The 18,766-nt window shown below is 37.3% G+C and overlaps 1 protein-coding gene across 1 annotated transcript in view; it reads left to right on the top strand.

The window, feature by feature from the left end:
* LOC124714903 (transcription elongation regulator 1) overlaps positions 1–18,766 on the top strand; it is a 255,985-nt gene that overhangs the window by 196,057 nt on the left and 41,162 nt on the right. The window contains exon 14 of the mRNA XM_047243059.1: positions 8,669–9,151. Coding sequence (XP_047099015.1) covers positions 8,669–9,151 — 483 coding nt within the window. The remainder of the gene's footprint in view (positions 1–8,668; positions 9,152–18,766) is intronic.

The following is an 18,766-nucleotide window of genomic DNA, read 5'->3' on the forward strand; positions in this document are numbered from 1 at the left end:
GCCAGATTACTGTACTTTAGAAACAAATTTGTATGCTAATTTACAGTGGTTCCCTTGTGACAGTTGCATGCATTTTTAATTATGTATAAATTTTCATAGCACCTCTGTGCACTTTAGTATTTAGTTTAAAATGCAATTGTGTCTTAAACTCCAGTAAGGTAGCAACTCATTCCCATGTAATTCAGATTGCCTTAATATTGACACTGCAAGTTTCTCTTTTAAGATAAAAGATTTATTTAAATTTGATTACACATTGGAAGTATAACCCCAGTTGTTAGTCAAGTAAAATCGTTTCCAATATCTTTAAATAAATGTTTAGTGTATGACTAAGAACATTAAAATTTAAAGATGAAATTAATTTGTTTATGAACCTTTCAATCATAGTGCAAGTGAGTGAGTGGGGCATTTTGACTGAACACATTACACATTATTGGTTAAAAACAAAAGCTGTGTCAATTTAAACAATGAAGTATATTGAATATTCTGCACTGGTGACAGCATTCAGAGGTGGTACTTATTTATAGAATTTTAATGTTTTGTGTGTAAAGCCCATGCAGTTAGTTTACTGGCAGTAATTTTCTACTCAACTGGAAGGTGACAAAAATTTTGAGACCATTTCATATGCAACAGTTCCTTTTTAATCTAATCCAATCTCAGTGTGTGTTGTAGGTACCAGCATTCCTTTTGCACTTGCTTGCACCCAGAATGAAAAAACAAAAAACAAAAAAAAAAAAAATTGAAAAATTTTGCTGTTTAAATGCACATTATTTCAGTTTAATTCATACTGAAGTTTAAAAAATTGTAAGTAGCTGATAGTAGGGCTTGGTGTAATGTAGTGTTTTATTGTATTTCATTATCATAAAATTATTATTAGCTTTTCTTGACTCTTTTTCCAGGGGTAATAACTAGGGACAGGAAAACATTATTTTGTGACTAATTTTGGTGTTTTTGCAAATTTTGATATTTTTCTGAGTTATTTAGTGCCTGCTTGTTTCCCTTTTTGGTTATTTATTTTCATCATACTTAACCATTTTTCAGTGCTACATCGAAAATGAAACTATACCTATCATTTATACTGTGTTTATTATACTGCATACATCACATTTATTTACATTACATTAATTTGAAAAGAAAAAAGGAATGGGAGAAAACTTTTATGTTAGAGTTGATGATTAAAGAAAAAAAAGACACTGTCAGGAAACCCTGCATTGTCATGATTTCTTTGTTATCTTCTGTGAGATTTTGCTGTCAGAAAGGAAAATAGCCCCTAACTGCCTACATTGGAACACGGAATCCAAAAAACATTTAGTGCCACAGCTGCAAATTGCCAATTATCAACTCCTTTTGTCTGCAGCCATTGGGTATGTTAATATTTCCTGAGTGAATTAACATTTGCTTTGCAATAAAATTCTGCAAAGTTTTACACACCATTTGAGGTTATAAACTCTATTTCGACCAGTCGTCCCAGGTACAAACTATAAGGTGCTTGCCACGTCCACATTAATGGGTTTCAAACTTATTGTCCTTGAAATGTGAATCTAAGACTTTGAAGACTGATTTGTTTGGCTCTGTGGCCACGAGAGTTGACAACTTCGTCTGCAGATGCAACCCAGTACACTTCAACCCATCTTTTAACTTCTGCATGAAGCACTTACCTCTTTATTAACAATGTAGGAAAAGATAGATTACAACCTACAATAAAGAAGACACATTAGGTCATAGACAAGCACAATTAAGACACTTGCACAGAGCTTTTGGCCACAGCCTTCGTCAGCAAAAGAGAAAAAACACTGTTCATACACACATCAAGCACACCCCATGCACACATGAGCAAGTGTGCAGGGACTAGAAAGCACAGACAGCATTTCTGTCTCCCTCCCACCTGTTCACTACAACCCCTTCCCCATTCCCTCCAGATCACTACTTCCATCCCATGTGATAGTTGCATTCTGGCCCGAACTGCCAGAGTTGGCAGTCAAGTGCATGAGGTGTGCTTGCTTATGTAGATGAATGGTGTGTGTTTCTCTTTTACTGATGAAGGCTGTCACAAAAAGCTTTGTATAAGTGTGTGTTTATTGTGCCTTTCTGCAACTTAATGTATCTCCTTTACAGTGAGTGACAATGTATCTTTTCCTACATTGTGATATTCCTACCTGGAGTTTCCATTGTTTGATTTACACTTTATCTTCTTTAAAATCTTATTTGTTTCATCCCTAAAAATGCCTTTGCCCCCAATACTGAAACATTTGTCAAATTGTTTTAAAGTTGAATGTAATCCATGGGATATCGACGTTCACGTCAAACTGTTTACAAGGCCTTAGACGATCTGGAGATCAGAGTTGCTAACAAAGGAGCACAGGTTATTTTGCAAGGTCCATCTGTGTTTTGTGGTTGTGTTATTAATTTTACACTTACCCAATTAGACACACATCAAGCTGGTAATGGTTGGATTACTGTTGCTGTTGTTCGTTATAATGGTGATAAAGTGAAGAATGTTACTGGCTTGGAAGGTTTCAATCCAAGAGATGTCATAGCCTACCGCACTTTTCATGTTGGAGAAGTGTTTAATAGGGATTTGGGTATTTCCTATTTCACATCTAACCAGGCATTTTGGTTTAGAACAAGGAACCATCGTAAAATTAATGAACAGGAGAGTGTGTGTCCGTGGATTAAAGGTGCCGGAAGATGTGCTAAAATACAAGTTACTGGAGATGTAACACATTATTATAAAAATTAAAATAAACAATCTCTTATCCTAACTTCATTTCCTTTAAAAAAAAAAAAAAAAAAAAAAAAAAAAAAAAAAAAAAAAAAAAAAATTCTTTCATTAAAAACATTGACCGGCTAGATTCTGAACGCAAGACGTACGCTACATTGACCGGAGGCCATAGAGTGAGAACAGTTTTTTTTGCTCGTACAGAGCATGACGTAAGCACAGCCATATTAATTAAGTTACTGGACGCTACACAACTCCCACATGCCAAAATTGCAGATGAATTCATTAATTCCATCAAAACATTCTACTACATAAGTTGCTGTGGAGAGCCAAGCGTTCCAGCATGTTAAAACTGGAAGACGAAAAAATTTTTGCACCTCGTTATTTGTCTTAAGAAACCGAAAATACAAATGTTTTCTCTTCCTGATGCTCAGGAATGCACTGTTGTATATAATATTGTTAAAGAATCCTCAAAATTGCAACGGTTCTCAGCGAATATAGCTCCTTATTCTGCTAGCTGCTCCAATACATTGTTTTTCTTGTCGGTATTGTGTTGAAGTCGCAATAGTGTTCCACGTTGTATTTGCACATGGAATGTTATCAGCACCTAACAGGAAAGATTTATTCTATTAGTTATCTGATTTTTAAACATATTTTATTCTGTACTGGAGCAAAATATATTACTTCATTAAATATTAAGTTTTAACTTATAACAACATGAAGGTCAAACTATATTTATAACATTAACAAAATACTCATCATTTTTAATGAATTTGTTCATTCACTGCTGAAAATCTTTGTTTTGTAGTTCACACATTTCAAAATAGTGTCCTTACTCCCCTATGGAATTCTGCTATTGCAGTATTTAAAAAATTCATCAGGAGCATAAAACCTCCTGGTTTTAAATTCCAGTGTCTAGTCTTCAGCAGTCACTGCAGGCTTTGGAATTTTCAGTCATGAATTGTTTTAGCATATGTATTAATCACTGAAATTATGATGTAGTGAATAGAGACAGAATTTGTTCTCTCTCAAGATTTTTTGGGAATTTTGGGGAAAGTATCGACAGCACACAACAAATTGCAAAATTTGAACATCCGTGTGAAACAGTTACAAGACCAAAAAATGTGCATTGGCATGAATGAAGGCTTGATGAATAGTTGTATAGTGTTTCCTCTGAGTGTAGGAACTCTTCCAATGACCTTGAAAACCATATCCTAACAGTTACAGTTATATTAAATAATAATGTTGTAAGCTCACACTACATGCTGAATTTGTGCTGTGAAATGTAAAATTTGTTGTGCTTTTACCCATGAGACAAATGCTGAAATTTTTCATCTTATTGAAACTTAGATTGGAATTATATTTACACGTTCAGTAGTATTACTTTCATTAGAAAAATATTCATTAGTGGTAATGAAACATAGCATTGAACTATGATTGCCAAAATGCTATTGCACATAGTATTGTTTAATCATGGAGTTTGGTAGCAAGTGGACACAGAACACCTCTGGTCTCATTTCCTAATGTGGAAAATGAACTGTTAGTCTAAACTAGTTATAAAGTGTAATTAGTTCTGAGGAAAAGTCATTATCTAATTTCAACATTAAGTATGTATTAGTTGTCACTGATATCCTCAGATTTACAACACTTTTGCCCTATAACAGAGGCTGGTGCTATTTTCTGCGACATAGTTAACAACTGCCAATTTCACATTATGCCACTAAAAATAGCAGATTGATTGCTGTTACATTTAAAACTGCTGATATCACGTTGTTAGACGTGTTATTGTTTAAACAAAATTTTCCTGTCCCTAGTAATACCAAATAATTCATGATAATTACTTTAATTATTGGATTAGTTATATATTGTGGAAAGTTAATACTAGCACTTACTGCTGTTGCTGTGTATGTTTATCATACTCACTCTCTCCCAGTAGTTCTTATTTGCTTCGAAAGCTGGGAAACAACATTCTCCAGAAGTTCCTTTAGTTCAAGGGGAGAAAATAAAAATTGTTTAGGTAGCAAATAATAAAATTAAAAACGATTTTGTTGATTGCTAACATTTGTTAGGTTGTCAACAATGTAGAAAAATACAGAGTACTACTTACCATAAAGATGATACATTAAGTAGCAGACAGGCACAATTAAAACATACTTGCGCATAAACTTTTGGCCACAGTTTTCATTGAACGAACACACACACACACACACACACACACACACACACACACACACACACACACACAGACCTTTCATTCCCACAAACAAGTACACCTCGTGGAAACGACTGGCAGCTCTGGCAAGAGCTGCTAGGGTTGGGTGTCATGTGTAAGGTGTGCTTGCTTGTGTGACGGAATGGTGTGTGTGTGTTTTTCTAACAAAGGCAGTGATCAAAAGTTTGTGTGCGAGTGTCTTTTAATTGTGTCTGTGTGCTACATAACGTATCATCTTTACAGTAAGTAGCTATCTGCCTTTTCCTAAATTGTTGATATTCCTACCTGGAGTTTTCATTGTTTGATTTGTTAGGATGTGTTTTAGGTAACATTAATAATTCTGTATACATGTTTTCTATATACTTTTTTTTTTAAAAAAAAGCATAATTCATGAAATTTTTTATCACTTGAGTAAGTAATTCAGTTTGGTAACAGATACACTGTCAATGTTTAATCTGTTAGATTGACAGTTATTGTGTCAGGATTTATTTTATGATTTGGAAGTTTGCGACTGTTAAAATTGTTGAAAAGTGTTGTTATTAACAACACATTTACGCTTTCTTGACATATAATAATTTTTTTTTATGATCCTGCATGCTAATTTACACATCTTATAATGTTGCATTTCTGTGCTCTAGTTTCACAATTCCTCATACCCTTTCAGTTATTAATTTGTAATTGATCAAATGGTACCTCTGTATCTGCCCCAGTTTTACTGTTCCAATACTATTTTCCCTTTTTTATTTTTGAGACCATCGTAAAACGTTAAAAATTTGTTCCAGTAGTATGATGTATTTGATGTTGTAGATGTAAATTTTCCTTGAACTGTATGTGCAAATATGGCAAAGCAATTTATATTCATACAGACACCATTTACTAAACATTACAGCATTTACACTAGACTTTCAAGGCCCATATTTAAGACTATATTGATTATCTGTCATATTACTCAATCTGCAAGTTATTTTTCATTACAAATGCGAAATTTGTGAAGTGTTACACTGATTTCCTTGCGTTTATTATTCATTAGATTGACATAAAAAATTTCTGGCTCTACAGAAGGAAACTATATAAATTGTTTCGCATTTGGAAGATGTTGTAATGCATGCTTTTAAAACCCAATAAGTGACTGTGTGAGTATATAACTACAGTCAAATATTCATGTCTCAAACACTGGCAGCCACTTTTACAAAAATGTCCTTGTATATGGAACATTGTTGCATATGAACTGGTCTTTTAAGTCTTCCACATCTATAAAATGGTGAATGGAGTAAGTGCATACAAATATTTAAAAAAAGTAATGCTTCATTGTGTAATCATTTAATAAAGATCACTAAATCTGTTATCAGATAAAAAAAATTACAATGTTTGTCAAGACTGTGGTGAACATGATTGGAGGCATCTTTCAATAGCCTCTGGCAACAAGTAATTTACTTAAACCCAAAAACAGTAGAAAACAGACAACTAAATTGGCTCTGTTGAAGGAATAAGGCTTATGGGCATGCCAGAAGCTGAAATTAGAAGGTGAAAAAGATGATTCAGACTAGTGGAAAATTAGCATTGAAATATATGAGGAGTTTTGGATAGTGAATATCATGAAACCAGGAACTTCCAGACAGATTTCCAGGAAGCGAATATCTTGATCAAAAGAAATAATTGAAAGACAAAAAGGAAAATAAAACTTTCATCCAGTATTTTCAGGGGTAGACATAGAGCAATAAACAAAAAATCAGAAGTGCATTCATTACAGTGCAAGAAGTAAACAGATTTTGTAATTTATAATCATATAAAAGTATGTTATCTCTGTGAAGCATAAAAGGTGTGTGTTTGTGTTTGTGTGTGTTTGTGTTTGTGTTTGTGTTTGTTTTTGAGAAATAAAATAATACATAAGAATGTGCTGCATTGGATTTTTTATCGGTATTTGGTCTGCAATAATTCATCCCCCCCCCCCTTTTTTTCCCCCCCTCTCTCTTCCCCTTTCGATTACCAGTATTTGTCACTTCTCCTTCTCAGAAACAATTATTTCTTAATCTTCTCAGTTTAATTCCATGTTTATGATTATTAGGATTTATTTTCCAATCTTTCATAGTATCATTTTGAAGTGTTACTTTCTTAACATTGTTTTCCTCTGTCTCATTCAGATAAACACATTTTACTTTGTTTTCCCTTGATTCTGTTGCTGCCGTATTTGTTATGCTTAACAGCTTTTTGTATCATTTCTTTCCTTCTTTTCTTAAGGTTCTGCATCTTTCTGTTTTATCTTTACTTGTTTTGAAATTCTCCATAGTGGTTTCCTGACTTCCACCATTCACTTTATTTCTTTTTAGTTGCTACATGGCACATCTTATTTGTACAATATTTATTTGCAAGCAATTCTTTCCAAGCATCCTGTTCATGACTGTTCGTATATGTCTCAAAGTAGATATGCTTCATGGTATTATCGAAAATTCAGGAGAAAAGAAAGTATTGTTAGGAATAGGAATAGGTATGGGCTGAAAAACATGGTCATGTAAACTTAATCCCTATACCCACAAAACAAAGCTATTGTACATTAGGCAGTATTATATGATTTTGTATGGAAACAGTATCAGAAGTATGTGAGAAGTGGTAGTGAAAAATTGGTTTGCTAGTAAAAGCCCGAGCTACATTGTAGGTGTTGGTTGGTTAGTACTGCAGGTAGCCCAACAAGAAAAGAAATGTTAAAGAATTTTACGTAATGATATAGAACAAAGGTCTTACAGCTGAACAGTTAAACTGATATGTTCTGTTTGTAGCCTTACTGCACATTACTTTCATGCTGAATTTTGTTATTAGTAGCAGAAGTAATGTTTCACTCTATATTGAAAACAAATTATCAAGCGTGCCCATAAAATGAAAGCCATAGATACTGACACTGTTGCTTTTCAGTACAACCTTCCTGCTATCATATTTAAGGTGGCACTGTGCTGGCAGTAAGATCACACAAAAATGTTTCTCTTTTTGTGGTTTTGAATTGTTACACACATTTTATGTAGCTTTTGTCATGGACATCAATAGACACGGTTTTATATAATTTGTCAAGGGGTTGCTAAGCAATACAGGAAGCTCTATGCAGCTTAGCTTCACCATTATGTAAAAAAATAATATTTCTGTGATCAACAATGTTCTTCAATTTAGATTTTTGAAAACATTTTCTATTATGGGGGAATTCTATTTTCTATTGTGTTAAGAGCCTTTGTCAAATATATGCCTTCCACTTGAGTAGTATTTTTCTTAAACTGCAAGCTGTGTATTCCTAACATAAAACAGTATTTCTAAGTACTGAAAGAAATATCATTGCTCTACTTTGTGTATCCAGAAATTAACACATAGGTGAAAAGTTATATGATTGGTGTCAACATACTCTGAGTCTTACCTTTTTGGATAAAACATCTGATACATATGTTTGAAATGACGAATAGTACACTTCTTTTTGAGGTTTGCTGCAGTCATGTAAATAAGAGTTCATAAAAGTGATTTGAAGATGCATTTTTATATTTCAGCAACTTTGTGCACTTGGTGTTGTTTATGTTTTAGTAGTACTATTTTCAAATCAAATACCTAAACAGTACTGTATTGTTACCTGCATAGCACTACAGAGTCAGCTGTAGTGAGGGGGCCATCTTGGCAGAAGTGGAGGTTTGGAGCAAATGCAAGCCTGCGTTTTATTATTTATAGTTGTCGTGTGCCTCCAGACTGATTGGTATTATGATGGTGTACAGGTGAAGCGGGACTTCATGGCGTTGCTGCGGGAGCATCCAGAGCTGGTTGACAGACATGCACGCTGGCCGGATGTGAAGAAGCGCCTGGATAGTGACCCACGCTACAAAGCAGTAGAATCTGGATCTGTGCGGGAGGATTGGTTTCGTGAGCATGTCCGGGCACTGAAGGAGGAGAGGAAACGAGAGAAGGAGCGTGACCGAGAAAAACGCAGCGAGCGGAAGGAACGTGGTGGTGAGGACCGCAAAGACAGGGAACGCGAGCGTGGAGGCAGCGAACGTCGGGACCGGGACCGTGACCGTGACCGCTCTGAAAAGGAGCGGGACAAGGACCGTGAGAAGGAGAGAGAGAAGGACAAGGACAAAGCTGGCGCAGGTGGCAGCAGTAGCTCTGGAGCACTAGCGTCTTCAGCTTCAGGTGGCAGTGGTGGTATTGGTAGCAGCCTTGCAGATATGGGAGAAATGGATGACAATGAAGAGACCGATGTAAGTAACTGACATTATTCTCTAGACATAGTGAATCAGTTGAAAAATGCGTTGTTTAAATTTTGTCCTTTGCCCTTTGAAATACATCGTATTTGTGATTACTTGCACCTTCACTCCTAGCACACTAATTCCCATTGAGAATTGAAAAGTCTAAGAACAGAATGTAATTTAATTAGCCACATACTTATGGCATCACGCCATTTTCAAAGTTAAACATGTTACTTAAGAGTATCCTAATTACGAGGAGTGTTTTTTTTAAGTAAGGTCTGTTTTGTTGTAGACACTAGTAGTTCGTGCTTGTACCACAACGAGCATGTGCGTCATGTACCGGCATGCCTCAGGAACAACTGTGCTCAGTTTCAGCTCTGTAGCTAACCTGTACAGTTCTTTTATGTACTTTCAAAATGTTTAAGACTATCAAGTTGCCCACCACGTGTGAGGTTCGCTCAGTGATATGGTTTTTGTCAGCAAGGAACCTGTCTGCTGCAGAAATTCATTGACAGATTTTCGAAGTGTGCGGTGATACTGTAATGAGTGAAAGCAAAGTGCGTAAGTGGGTACGAGAATTGAAAGATGGCCGTGACAACATCCATGATGAGGATCACTCTAGTCGCCCTTCTTTGATTACAGGCGATTTGGTGGCTTCAGTTGAACCGAGAATTCGTGAGAACAGGCGCTTCACAATAACATGTGTCTCAAACGAATTTCTTGACGTTAGAGATCAGTGCTTTACAACATTGCTTCTGAACTACTTAAACTTTAGGAAACTGTGCTCCCCTTGGGTCTGGAAACTTATATCAGAGGACCACAAAAACCAAAGATTTGAGTGTGCGATGAAGTTCTTGACTCGTCACAAAGAAGGTGACGGCTCCTTAACATGGGTTTCACATATCACGCCTGAATCGAAGCAAAAAGCATGGAATGGAGGCGCCCGCGCCCGCCCGCCCGCGCGCCCGCGCGCGCGCGCACACACACACACACACACACACACACACACACACACACACACACTCGCCTGTAAAGGTGAAGGCCAAACTGACTATGCCCCTGTGAAAAATCATGGTGTCGGTGTTTTGGGATAGGCATGGTGTTTTGTTGGTCGACTTCATGCAGTGAGGAACCACTATCAATGCAGAACCACACTGCCAAACCCTGAGAGAGCTATGCAGAGCAATTCAAAACAAAAGACGTGGCATGCTGACAAAGGGAATTGTGCTTCTCCATGAAAATACAAGATCTCACACTGCAGGTCAGACCCGCAATTTATTGGAGAGTTTTGTCTGGGAAGTTTTAGACCACCCACCTTACAGTCCTGATCTTGTGCCAAGTGATTACCATCTGTTTCTCCACCTCAAACAACACGTCAGTGGCAAACTTTACAACGATGACGACAACATGAAAACGGCAGTAATCTCTTGGTTATCAGAGCAGAAGGCAAGTTTTTACAAAGAGGGTATTTTACAATTGTTTGAGAGGTACGATATGTGTTTCGACAAACTCGGCAACTATGTTGAAAAATAGAGTGAAGTACGTACTTTCTGAAAATAAATTTACTTTCTTGAAATAACCTTACGTTGTGTACTTACGTTCACATGGACCTTACTTAAAAAACACGCCTCACCTTACTTAAAAAACACGCCTCGTACATGTGTGTAAGTAAGGAACAGGGTTTCGATTTGTCCTCAAAAATTATCACTGAAATATGTTTCTTTTCTGGAAATTTGCTTATTAATAATTTACTCTTAGATATGGTATTACTGTTGTGAAAATGCAAAACAAAGAAAAGTTATGACTTTACGGCAGAGGTTCCCAAACTGTTCCTCTAACAAAATACTTTGAGAATACTGATGCTTTGATGGAACATGTTCTTTATTTTGGAGATTAATAATTTTTTTAAAAAATCAGAAAAACATGGTTTATAAAGTGATTACTTCAATTTTAAACAGTAACTAATAACATGGAAATTATAAAACAGAAAAAAATTAACGTAGTAAAAAAAAGCCATGTTATTAATAGTTTTTTTTGCAGAGCACTTAATCACTTCCCACAGAACACAGTTTGGGAAATCTTGCTTTATGGCAAGTTATGTAGCATTCTACAGTTTAGTATAAAATTACACGACAATCTTAATTTAACATCTTCAACACTGCATGGCACAAGAGAAAGTTAATAGCATATACACTAAGCGCCAAAGAAACTGGTATCGGCATCCGTATTCAAATACAGAGATATGTAAACAGGCAGAATACGGCTCCGTGACCAGAAACTCCTATATAAGACAACAAGTGTCTGGTGAGTTTGAATGTGGTGTTATAGTCAGCACATGAGTGATGGGACACAGTGCCTTCGAGGTAGGAATGAAGTGGCGATTTTGCCATACGAACATTTCACGAGTGCATCGTGAATATCAGGAATCTGGTAAAACATAAAATCTCTGACCTCGCTGTGGCCGGAAAAAGATCCTGCAAGAATGGGACCGACAACGATTGAGAAGAATCATGACAGTAGTGCAACCCTTTCCCGCAAATTGCTGCAGATTTCTATGCTGGGCCATCATCAAATGTCAGCATGTGAACCATTCAACGAAGCATCATCAATATGGGCTTCTGGAGCCGAAGGCCCACTAGTGTATCCTTGATGACTGCATGACACAAAGCTTTACGCATTGCCTGGACCCATCAGCACTGACATTGGACTGTTGATGACTGGAAACATGTTGCTTGGTTGGATGAGTCTCATTTCAAATTGTATTGAGCAGATGGATGTGTACGGGTATGGAGACGACCTCGTAAATCCATGGACCCTGCTTGTCAGCAGAGGACTGTTCAAGCTGGCAGAGGCTCTGTAATGGTATGGGGCATGTGCAGTTAGAGTGATACGGACCCCCTGATACATCTGGATACAGCTAATGTCCATTATGCATTCCTATGGACTTTGACAATTCCAGCAGGACAATGTGACAGCCCACAGAGCACTACAGAGCGGCTCCAAGAACACTCTTCTGAGTTTAAACACTTCCACTGGCCCCCAAATTCTGCAGACATGAACATTATTGAGCATATCTGGCATGCCTTGCAACGTGCTGTTCAGAAGGGATGTCCTCCCCCTCGTACTCTTAAAGCATTTATGGACAGTCCTGCAGGATTCATGAAGTCAGTTCGCTCCAGCACCACTTCAGACATTACTAGAGTCCATGCCATGTCATGTTGCGGCACTTTTTCATGCTTGGAGGGAGGGGGGGGGGGGGGAGGCGCTGCATAATATGGGGTAGATGTACCAGTTTCTTTGGCTCATCAGTATAATATCTGTCGCTGGCGACTTTAACCTGGATTTATTGAAAAGCTGTGTCAGTGAACAATTAATGCAATCAGTAACACTGTCATTCAATTTAATTCCATCTCTGAACTTTGCAACTAGGATATGCAAAAGCTGTGGGACTGCTTTGATAACATCTTTGTAGATAAATCTAGAGGAAAGAGGTCATATCACATAACCAATAGTATATAAGCTTTCTGATCATGACATGCAGCATCATCTTATGTTAAATGTTCAAACTTGCCAGGATATAAAATTAAATCTGAGTGCAGGAGGGTAGTAACTGAGTCAAAAATTGAGAATTTTAGAAGTTTTCTCAAAGACATGAACTCAATAGATGTTTACAATACTTGTGACTTGTTAATAAAGTTACTTTCTTATTTAAAAATTGTTTCCCCTAAAGATAACTCAAATCAAAAAGAAATCCAAAAATAAACCATGGATTACACAAGGAATCACATAGGACAAAAAAGAGACACTATCTATTATCTAGGGATAGCTTTGATGTTACCATTGTAATGCACTATAAATAATACTGCGAAATATTGAAGGAAGTAATTCAGAAATCAAAGCAGCTTTATTGTGAGAAAAAGATGAGTACATCAGGCAACAAAATAAAAACTGTATGGGATATAGTGAAGACAGAGACAGGTGGGGCCAAAAAGGGAGAGGAACATACAGCTCTAAAAATAAATGGGACATTGATAACAAGTGCATGTAGTGTTGCAAACCTCTTAAGCAAGTACTTTGTTTCTGTTATTGACAGCTTTGTTTCTGTTATTGACAGCGTGGGGTTATCAGGTACAGTAAACAATGTAATGAAATATCTGAGACCAGTCTGTAGAAATAACTTCATTAAGATGGAAATGATGCTCACCTCTCTAAGAATCCTTAAAATCAAAGTAATTAGTGATTATGATAACATATTGATGACATGAATCAAAGAGTGCTCATGTGAGTTGAGTTCTATCTTTAGATATTTTTGTAATCAATCTCGTATTAGCAGAACATTTCCAGAACGGCTAAAATATACTGAAGTTCAGTTTCTGCAGGAAGGGGGATAAAGAGGTACTGTCAAACTATCAACCAATTTCATTCTTTGCAGTTTTTTTCAAAAAGATTGTGTTAACGCGTTGTCTTAAGCATCAGACTGTGAATAATGTGATGTCCGAGTCACAGTTTGGGTTTCTTAAGGGTTCTGATAGGTAGAATGCTAAGTACACAAACAGTGAGAATGTACTTAAATAGGTAACAATTGGAGGATACTGGCATTTTCTGTGACCTGTCAAAAGCCTTTGACTGTGTGAATCACAGCATTCTTTTAAGTAAATTAGAATATGATAGTATCACCGGCAGTGTGCGAAATGGTTAGAATCTTATCTGACTAACAGGAAACAAAGGGTGTTGTTGCAAAATATCTGTGGAGTAATCAGTCAGTCTTCATCTGTTTGGGAGTTAATTGCATATGGTGCTGCTGCTGCTGCTGAAAGTTTTATCTTAGGTCCTTTGCTGTTTCTTGTGTACAGTAATGGCCTCTTGTCTGATAAACTGCCACATGCTAAGTTTGTTTTGTTTGCAGATGACACAAACATTACAATAAATAGAAAGTCAAGTACAGATTTAGAAATGGCTGCTGATCAAATTTCCATGGATGTTATTAAATGATTTAGAACTAATTCACTGTCATGAAACTTGAAAAGACCTGCTATATGCAGTTCAGACACTGCAAGAGATTTCCTTGCAGCATATGTATAACATATGAAGACATCCAGGTCTTTGCAATGCGAATGATGTCAGGTGTAGGAGATATAAATCTATTAAAAAGACTTGCATACTTTGCTTACTTCCATTCTATTTTGTCATGTGGAAACATATTCTGGCATAACTCGACAAACTGAGGAAAGTTCTTAGAGTGCAGAAACCTGCAATAAGACTCAGTTGGGGTGTAAAGTTAAGAGCATTATGTAGAAACATGTTCAAGAAACTTGTTATTCTAACAACTACTCCTCGGCATGTTTATTCCTTAATGAAATTTGTTTCGAATAGGTCTCTCTCTCCAACCAGTAGCCCAATACATAGTATCAAAACTAGGAATAAGAACAGTCTACATAGAGACCTAAAAAATCACATATTGTGGTCCAAAAAGGAGATCAATATTCAAGAACACACAATTTCAATAAAGTGTCAGCACCATTAAAAGCTTGGTTACAGATAAAGCACAGCTGAAGCAAAGTGTGAAAGATCTTTTGATAGGCAACTCCATCTACTCTATAGAATAATATCTTAACAGGGACTGTTGACTAGCTCAAATAAAAATGTCTGTTAGATTTCATTTTTGGTAGCACTTCGTCACAACAGTAAAGATTAGTTGTTTTGTGTACAATAAATTTATTAAAAGTGTATAACTATCTTGCATTCTGGCAGTGTATTAATTCTGTAAATATTAGCATGTCAAGTTTACTGCAATGTTTTCAAATATTTTGACAGTCTCTTGAAATGAGATTAAGGATGTGAGTAGTATATTCAGATGTTCCATGTTTTTTGTGTTATACTTTCTGACACCCCCTCCCCATGAACCATGGACCTTGCCGTTGGTGGATACTTTCTGACACCCCCTCCCCATGAACCATGGACCTTGCCGTTGGTGGGGAGGCTTGCGTGCCTCAACAACACAGATAGCCGTACCGTAGGTGCAACCACAATGGAGGGGTATTTGGTGAGAGGCCAGACAAACGTGTGGTTCCTGAAGAGGGGCAGCAGCCTTTTCAGTAGTTGCAGGGGCAACAGTCTGGATGATTGACTGATCTGGCCTTGTGACACTAACCAAAACAGCCATGCTGTTGTGATACTGCAAACTGCTGAAAGCAAGGGTAAACTACAGCTGTAATTTTTCCCGAGCGCATGCAGCTTTACTGTATGATTAAAAGATGATGGTGTCCTCTTGGGTAAAATATTCCGCAGATAAAATAGTCCCCCATTTGGATCTCTGGGCGGGGGCTACTCAGGAGGACATCGTTATCAGGAGAAAGAAAACTGGCATTCTACGGATCAGAGTGTGGAATGTCAGATACCTTAATCGGGCAGGTAGGTTAGAAAATTTACAAAGGGAAATGGATAGGTTAAAGTTAGATATAGTGAGAATTAGTGAAGTTCGGTGGCAGGAGGAACAAGACTTTTGGTCAGGTGAAAACAGGGATAAATACAAAATCAAAGAGGGGTAATGCGGAAGTAGGTTTAATAGTGAATAAAAAGATAGGAGTGTGGGTAAGCTACTACAAACAGCATAGTGAGTGCATTATTGTGGCCAAGACAGACACGAAGCCCACACCTACTACAGTAGTACAAGTTTATATGCCAACTATCTCTGCAGATGATGAAGAAATTGAAGAAATGTATGATGAGATAAAAGAAATTATTCAGCTAGTGAAGGGAGACGAAAATTTAATAGTCATGGGTGACTGGAATTCGGTAGTAGGAAAAGGGAGAGAAGAAAACGTAGTAGGTGAATATGGATTGGGGCTGAGAAATGAAAGAGGAAGCTGCCTGGTAGAATTTTGCACAGAGCACAACTTAATCATAGCTAACACTTGGTTCAAGAATCATGAAAGAAGGTTGTATACATGGAAGAACCCTGGAGATACTAGAAGGTTTCAGATAGATTGTATAATGGTAAGACAGAGATTTAGGATCCAGGTTTTAAATTGTAAGACATTTCCAGGGGCAGATGTGGACTCTGACCACAATCTATTGGTTAGAACTGTAGATTAAAACTGAAGAAAATGCAAAAAGGTGGGAATTTAAGGAGATGGGACCTGGATAAATTGAAAGAACCAGCAGTTGTAGAGAGCTTCAGGGAGAGCATTAGGAAATGATTGACAAGAATGGGGGAAGAAATACAGTAGAAGAAGAATGGGTAATAGTGAAAGCACCAGATGATCAAGTAGGTAAAAAGACGAGGGCTAGTAGAAATCCTTGGGTAACAGAAGAGATACTGAATTTAATTGATGAAAGGAGAAAATACAAAAATGGAGTAAGTGAAGCAGGCAAAAATGAATACAAACGTCTCAAAAATGAGATCGACAGGAAGTGCAAAATGGCTAAGCAGGGATGGCTAGAGGACAAATGTAAGGATGTAGAGGCTTATCTCACGAGGGATAAGATAGATACTGCCTACAGGAAAATTAGAGACCTTTGGAGGAAAGAGAACCACTTGTATGAATATCAAGAGCTCAGATGGAAACCCAGTTCTAAGCAAAGAAGGGAAAACAAAAAGATGGAAGGAGTATATAGAGGTTCTATACAAGGGCGAGGCACTTGAGGACAATATTTTGGAAATGGAAGAGGATGTAGATGAGGATGAAATGGGAGATATGATACTGCGTGAAGAGTTTGACAGAGCACTGAAAGACCCGAGTCAAAACAAAGCCCCGGGAGTAGACAACATTCCATTAGAACTACTGACAGCCTTGGGAGAGCCAGTCCTGACAAAACTCTACCATCTGGTGAGCAAGATGTATGAGACAGGCGAAATTCCCTCAGACTTCAAGAAGAATATAATAATTCTAATCCCAAAGAAAGCAGGTGTTGACAGATGTGAAAATTACCGAACTATCAGTTTAATAAGTCACAGCTGCAAAATATTAACGTGATTTCTTTACAGACGAATGGAAAAACTGGTAGAAGCCAACCTCGGGGAAGATCAGTTTGGATTCCGTAGAAATATTGCAACATGTGAGGCAGTACTGACCCTATGACTTATCTTAGAAGAAAGATTAAGGAAAGGCAAACCTATGTTTCTAGCATTTGTAGACTTAGAGAAAGCTTTTGACAATGTTGACTGGAAAACTCTCTTTCAAATTCTGAGGGTGGTAGGGGTAAAATACAGGGAGCGAAAGACTATTTACAATTTGTACAGAAAGCAGATGGCAGTTATAAGAGTCGAGGGACATGAAAGGGAAGCAATGGTTGGGAAGGGAGTGAGACAGGGTTGTAGCCTCTCCCTGATGCTATTCAATCTGTATATTGAGCACGCAGTAAAGGAAACAAAAGAAAAATTCGGAGTAGGTATTAAAATCCATGGAGAAGAAATAAAAACTTCGAGGTTCGCCGATGACATTGTAATTTTTGTCAGAGACAGCAAAGGACCTGGAAGAGCAGCTGAACGGAATGGACAGTGTCTTGAAAGGGTGGTATAGGATGAACATCAACAAAAACAGAATGAGGATAATGGAATGTAGTTGAATTAAGTCAGGTGATGCTGAGGGAATTAGATTAGGAAATGAGACACTTAAAATATTAAGAGTTTTGCTCTTTGGGGAGCAAAATAACTGATGATTGTCGAAGTAGAGAGGATATCAAGTGTAGACTGGCAATGGCAAGAAAAGCGTTTCTGAAGAAGAGAAATTTGTTAACATAAAGTATAGATTTAAGTGTCAGGAAGTCATTTCTGATAGTATTTGTATGGAGTGTAGCCATGTATGGATGTGAAACATGGATGATAAATAGTTTAGACAAGAAGAGAATAGAAGCTTTCAAAATGTGGTGCTACAGAAGAATGATGAAGATTAGACGCGTAGATCATGTAAATAATGAGAAGGTACTGAATAGAATAGGGGAGAAAAGGAATTTGTGGCACAACTTGTGTAGAAGAAGAATTTGTGGCACAACTTGTGTAGAAGAAGAATTTGTGGCACAACTTGTGTAGAAGAAGAATTTGTGGCACGACTTGTGTAGAAGAAGGGATCGGTTGGTAGGACGAGGCATCAAGGGATCACTAATTTAGTGCTGGAGGGCAGTGTGGAGGATAAAAATCGTCGAGGGAGACCAGAAGATGAATACACTAAGCAGGTTCAGAAGGATGTAGGCTGCAGTAGGTACTGGGAGATGAAGCAGCTTGCACAGGATACAGTAGCATGGAGAGCTGCATCAAACCAGTTTCAGGACTGAAGACCACCACCACCACCACCACCACCACCACCACCACAACAACAACTTCCTGACATGTTGTACACACCTGAGTGTCATCTCATTTTTGGCTCTATGGAATGTAATCTGAATCTAATTTAATCATTGCTCAGGCCTATTACTAATTTCACATCCCCTCTGTTTTCCATTTGTTTTCCTATTTAAGATATGTAATACCTTCTCAGTGTGTCATGTGCCATTTATTTAATTAGAACTGCATCAATAGCTTGTAAATATTCTGGAAAAAAGGGAGGAATTAAAATTTATCAAAGAGTGCAAATGCATAGTTACCAGTGTCCCCCCACCCCACTCCGCCTCCCAGTGAGGAACAGAATA

The sequence above is a fragment of the Schistocerca piceifrons genome, chromosome 1, assembly GCF_021461385.2.
Source record: "Schistocerca piceifrons isolate TAMUIC-IGC-003096 chromosome 1, iqSchPice1.1, whole genome shotgun sequence".
NCBI classification, from domain to species: Eukaryota; Metazoa; Arthropoda; class Insecta; order Orthoptera; family Acrididae; genus Schistocerca; species Schistocerca piceifrons.